Below are 5,620 nucleotides of genomic sequence, written 5' to 3'. Positions count from 1 at the left end.
TTAGTTTATAATCTGACCATTCTTTTTGTCATCTAATGCACTCTTTCACAAGGCATTTGTCAGATTAAAAGCAAATCTTAAAAGATAAAGTGAAAAAGGAAAGTAATTAACTAAAACACAGTTGTTTTAATTTGTTGTCAGAAACATATAATTTGAAAAGTAGAAAGAAGAAATTATTTTGTTTCTTTTCATTTGAAATCACTAGTGTAAATTATTTTACATGCAAGGGGCAAATTTATTGATTTGCATGAATTTTTTTTTTTTTTTTGTGTTAAATTGCATGAAAATGTTTTCTTAATGAGTATGAATTGCCTTCTCCTCCTGTTAAATTTTGATACTACATAGGTTTTATAGTGCGGCAGGCCACATGGTGCGGCAGGGATTACTTGTATGAATTATTTGTATTATGGGGTTACATATTTACACTCATTGACTGAAATGAGCTGAATTGAATTGAACTGAAATGAATATTTTATAAGAGAAGGAAATTAGGAGCTGAAGTGAACTGAACTTATTAGAGCTGAATTGAACTGAACGGAACTGAAAATAATCGTATGAGAACAGGCCCTTACTTGTATGTGTTACTTGTATTGTGGGGTTACTTGTATTATGGGGTTACTTGTATGGGTTACTTGTATGGGTTACTTATAGGTGTTACTTGTATTCTAAATAACTCTTACAAGTAACCTCAGACCAGAACTTCATACCAAACCAGTAATACCGTACAAGTAACCCCTGACCAAAACCAGTAACCCCCGTACAAGTAACCCCAGACAAAACAAGTAATACCCTACAAGTAACCCCTACCGCACCATGTGGCCAGCCGCATATAAATAATTGTATTGATACTAATTACTCTTTTGGGTACTCAATCGAGATTTGTATATCACTATATCAAAACTATCAAGTATGTTAATGATAAATACTGTATATTGATGAGCATGAGATTTTAAGTGAAATATTTAATGGTAAACACATATTCTCTACTTTTAAATTTAAGGTATTGTTAAAGCAATACAAGTTTACAACTTAAATTCATAAAAATCATGTCATATCACCAACAAAAAACATCATAGGCAATTAGGCAGTGACAAGTAAGCGACTGAGCGTAACTTTCGTTTTTTAGGAAGTAGGATATGTTATACCTTGGATGTTTGTCACATTCTTTTCCTTTCAGGTAGTACAAATGTATATGCACTTAAATCAAGCGGACTATTTATTAAGGTTACAAAACACCAACACAGGGTCATATCTTTCTAAAGAAAAACTCACTTTACCATTGCTGATATACGATCAGGTGATCACAATATTAAACCTAATCATAAGCTATTACTCACATAACCCAGCTTTATAAAACCATATGATCTGAATTCATAGAACTATTTGTAATTAATTTTGTTAAAAGATTTGCTATGTTAATTTTCGCTCCTTTATACACTATTTCCGAACTGTGATACTCTAAGGGCCTCAAATGATTTACTGAACTGAACTGATTGGAGCCGAACTGAATTGAACTGAAATGAATTGAATTGTTTATAAGAGAAGGAAATTAAGAACTGAACTGAACAGATTGGAGCTGAATTAAACTGAATTGAAATGAATTGTTTATAAGAGAAGGAAAATATGAACTAAACTGAACATATTGGAATTGAACTGAACTAAATTGAAATGAATTGTTTATAAGAGAGGGAAATTAGGAACTGAACTGATTGGAGCTGAACTGAAATTAAGCTGAAGAGAATAGGCCCTAACTTTGCCTTGGCAATTTGAAAACTGAAAATGAAATTTTGGTTCCATGATTTACTTTAGGTCTATTCAATTCCTCTTATTTAAGGGTTACTCAAGTTTAAATTACAATTGAAATAAATTATAATAATAAGTTTAGATAAGTGAAATAGGTGAATATAACACACCCTTAATTACAATATATACTATCATTTCTTTAGTGTTTGATTCAATAAATCAACTTTATTGTTTGTTGATGATTAACATTTTAAAACTACTCTTGTTACTAATACTTATAGATCTAAACTACTTTGAGTGCTAATTTAGTTAGGTTCAACAACAATCTTCTTGATAGCCAACACACAATGTACATCATTGCCAATTTGTTACCAATCTTTATCATTGATTTTTTTTTCTTAGTTGAGCATAAGAACTTAACCTTCATCTAACACAACCAATGAAATAAATTTAAATATTTCTTTATAAGTCAATAATAAGTTTGGCACCGAAATGTTAGGGGAGGAAGGAGGTTAACCTTCAAAATAGAAATTAGTGAAAATTAGGGGAAAACGGCATGAACATCAAATATACCCCATGCATAAACCTTTTTTTTTTTTTTTTTTTTAAAAAAAAAAAAATTTCTTAAATACTTCCTATTTTTTTTTTTTATACTTGCAACACACCTTTTATCACGCTTATCGATGAGGTGATTAAATTAGCTAAACGAATGAATTAAGCTATAAAATTTAAACCGTAGCAACTTATCCCTTTCTTCTTATAGGTGTTAAAATTTTGTAAATTAATTTATCCGTTTATTTAGTCTAATATCTTCCTTAATATGCGTGCCAAAGGGATGTGTTGCAACTAAATAAAAACGGAGCTAGTATATTTTTATGAAAGTTTATTTTAATTTCCAAATATCACCAAATCCTTTTTGACTTTTGACTCCAATGCATCATCACAATTTAAAAATCGAAATCTTTACAACCTTCTATTTTCCCCATAAAACAATCTCAATTTCCAATTCAAAAAAGAGCAAACATTTTCATTTTATTATTCTTTTTACTTCCATTATTTTAAATTGAAAAAATAAAAACCCAATAAAATAAAAAAATAATTAAAAAACTTAGTTCTATAAATATAATCACTAGTACCACTTTGCACTGGCAAATACCCCTGTTTTATCAACTCCAAAACCCCAAAAACTTCCCAACTTCAGTGCTTGCAACATGTAAAAACTCTCTGACCATCAATCAAATCTCAACATTTACAAATAATTTCTCACACCCATCTTTTTCCTTATTTATTCCCATTAATAAAATTTATTATCATATCTCAAAACCCATCCTTTCAAATCTTTCAAAACCCCCCATTTTCTCTGTTTTTTTCCCACGTTTGTTTTTAGCAAAAAACAGAGCAATCCCCTGTTTTTTCAAAAATGGGCAGAGCAACTCGATGGTTTAAATCCATTTTAGGAATGAAGAAGCAAAATGACAATGAAAAACCTTCTAAAAATAGTAAAAATGAAGATGGGTTTGGGAACAGAGAGAAAATAGGAATGGAGGAAAACAGATGGAGTTTCACAAAAACAATAACAAAAGAAAAAGTGAAAGAAAAGGAGAATCAATGGTATAGAGATTATCAAATTTCTGAGACTGAAAAAGAGCAAACTAAACATGCTATTGCTGTTGCTGCTGCTACTGCTGCCGCCGCTGATGCCGCTGTTGCAGCGGCACAAGCGGCGGTTGCTGTGGTTAGATTGACTAGCCAAAACAGGGGAACTCTGTTTTCTTGTGGTGGTGGAACTGATAGATGGGCTGCTGTTAAGATTCAAACACTTTTTAGAGGTTATTTGGTAAGTTTCTATTCTATTTTATTTTGGTCACTTCATTAATCATTGAAATTTGAGTATTTAGCTATTTTGAATTTTTGATTTTAAGTTTTTATTTATTTTATTTTTTTTATTTGTGTGATTTTGGGTTTAATATGGTGGGTTTCTGATTTTATATTAAGATATTTGTTCTGTGGATGTTTTAAAGGTAGTGATGTAGGCGGGATTTGATTTACCTGCGCTAGTTGACATTCGTATGAATTTTTGGGTTATCAAATTGAATTTCATGGACAAAATGTAGAATGTGAATTTTGTTAGATTTTCTATAGTACCATGGTTTAAAATTAATTTTTCAACTGTGTACTAATGAGAACTTTAAAACTGAAGATATGATATCTAAGAATTGGTTGGAAATTGAAGAGTAAATGATTTTCACACTTTCTAGAGGTGGAAAAAGGTGTTTCTGGTAACTTGAAAAGATTATTTTCATGTTACTACTTCAAGAGTGATTTGGTCAACTTTTTTTGTTACGTTTATTTCTTCCTTTTCCCATGTGTCTTTGACATTATGATGCATTATTTATTTTTGAATTTGAAACTTACATGTAGAATATTGTTTTGTAAGTTAGTTTTGCTTTCTAAAGTTTTGAATTTATAATTTCATCTTATGAAAATAATTACTCATGATTAAAACATGATTAAGAAACTAAATTTGATTTATGTTTGATTGATGAAATCCGATTGTATTACCGATTTTATAATTTGACTAGCGAATTGTATTAACTTGAAGCTAAATGGTTTAGATTTCTATTGATGAAGGAATGTAACATTTTAATGCTGTGAGTTAATAGGCCAGAAGAGCACTTAGAGCTTTAAAAGGACTAGTAAAATTACAAGCTCATGTTAGAGGCTATCTTGTCCGAAAGCGAGCTGCGGCAACTCTACATAGTATGCAAGCTCTCATTAGAGCTCAAGCCGGTGCGCGTTCTCAAAGGGCTAAATTAGCTCTAAATCGAAGTAGTAAGGTTCCCTCGGAGTTTCGATCACGAAAATCCATGGTAAGAGTCTCAAATTGTATTTGAAAAATAGATGATCAAAAATTAATTAATTGCATCTACAATGACTAATGTGTGATGTTTCCCTATATTTTTTTCAGGATAATAGGTTTGATGAATCGCGGTGTGATCAATTTTATAGCAAGAGACTATCAACATCGTATGAGCCGTATAATAATGCATATGAAGGGAGTCCAAAAATCGTTGAGATTGATACATATAAGACTAAGTCAAGGTCAAGAAGAATCAACCCTTCAATGTATGATTTTAGTGGTGAAGAAATGCAATACCCAACAATGTCTTCACCACTACCCTCACACCCTTACCCGGGCCGGATTTCCATACCTGAAATTAAGAAGATCCCACATGACTATGACTGGGGATTCTATGGCGACGAATGTAAGAGCTCAACGGCACAGAGTACACCCCGGTTTGCAAATTCGATCCGATCCAATGGTCCTCTTACCCCTACCAAGAGTGCATGTGGGGATAGCTTCTTTAGGCCTTACTCGAACTTCCCTAGCTATATGGCAAATACACAATCGTTTCGAGCCAAGTCGAGGTCTCAGAGTGCCCCAAAACAAAGGCCGGAGGGGCGGCCTAAGACTTGTCTATCATTGGAAGATATAATGGCAGCTAGAAATAGTATTAGTGGTGGTAGGATGCAGAGGTCTAGTTCTCAAGTTCATGACTGCTTGAACTTGTGAAATAAAATGAGAATCACTTAGTGTTTTGATGAAAATAGTGAAGGCATAAAAGTGTTTGTAGTCTTGGTTATGTTTTTCAGTAAAAATTTAGAAACACAGGGTGATTGTATATTCTAAAGAAAATTAACTAATTATCCATGAAAATGTCTACTCTTTTTAATCATATTAACCTTGTGCAAATTTTGTCCAAAGTCCTCATATAGTCATATTTATAACTTCAAAGAAACACAAGGTGCATTGCACTTGACTTATATAGATTTTTACGAAAAATTTATGTTAAAGCCAGATACACTCCCAACCAAT

The 5,620-nt window shown here is 31.9% G+C and overlaps 1 protein-coding gene across 1 annotated transcript; it reads left to right on the top strand.

Annotated features, from left to right (window-relative positions):
- Positions 1 to 2,988: 2,988 nt before the first annotated feature.
- On the top strand, positions 2,989 to 5,349 carry LOC145587936 (protein IQ-domain 26-like). Its single transcript, XM_081644578.1, has 3 exons — positions 2,989 to 3,580; positions 4,407 to 4,613; positions 4,712 to 5,349. Exons 1-3 carry the CDS (start codon positions 3,164 to 3,166, stop codon positions 5,315 to 5,317), a joined length of 1,230 nt encoding a protein of 409 aa, XP_081500704.1. The 5' UTR covers positions 2,989 to 3,163; the 3' UTR covers positions 5,318 to 5,349.
- Positions 5,350 to 5,620: the final 271 nt, after the last annotated feature.

This window comes from Chenopodium album, chromosome 17 (genome assembly GCF_948465745.1).
Source record: "Chenopodium album chromosome 17, dcCheAlbu1.1, whole genome shotgun sequence".
NCBI classification, from domain to species: Eukaryota; Viridiplantae; Streptophyta; class Magnoliopsida; order Caryophyllales; family Amaranthaceae; genus Chenopodium; species Chenopodium album.
The sequence above is the reverse complement of the archived record's forward strand: the minus strand, read 5'-3'. Positions and strand labels throughout refer to the sequence as shown.

What these genes read in the sequence shown, in the direction of transcription:
- LOC145587936 (XM_081644578.1), top strand. Translation starts at nt 3,164, where the DNA reads ATGGGCAGAGCAACTCGATGGTTTAAATCCATTTTAGGAATGAAGAAG. An exon ending in CACTTTTTAGAGGTTATTTG is followed by an intron (nt 3,581 to 4,406) that starts GTAAGTTTCTAT and finishes GTGAGTTAATAG; the next exon opens with GCCAGAAGAGCACTTAGAGC. An exon ending in TTCGATCACGAAAATCCATG is followed by an intron (nt 4,614 to 4,711) that starts GTAAGAGTCTCA and finishes TATTTTTTTCAG; the next exon opens with GATAATAGGTTTGATGAATC.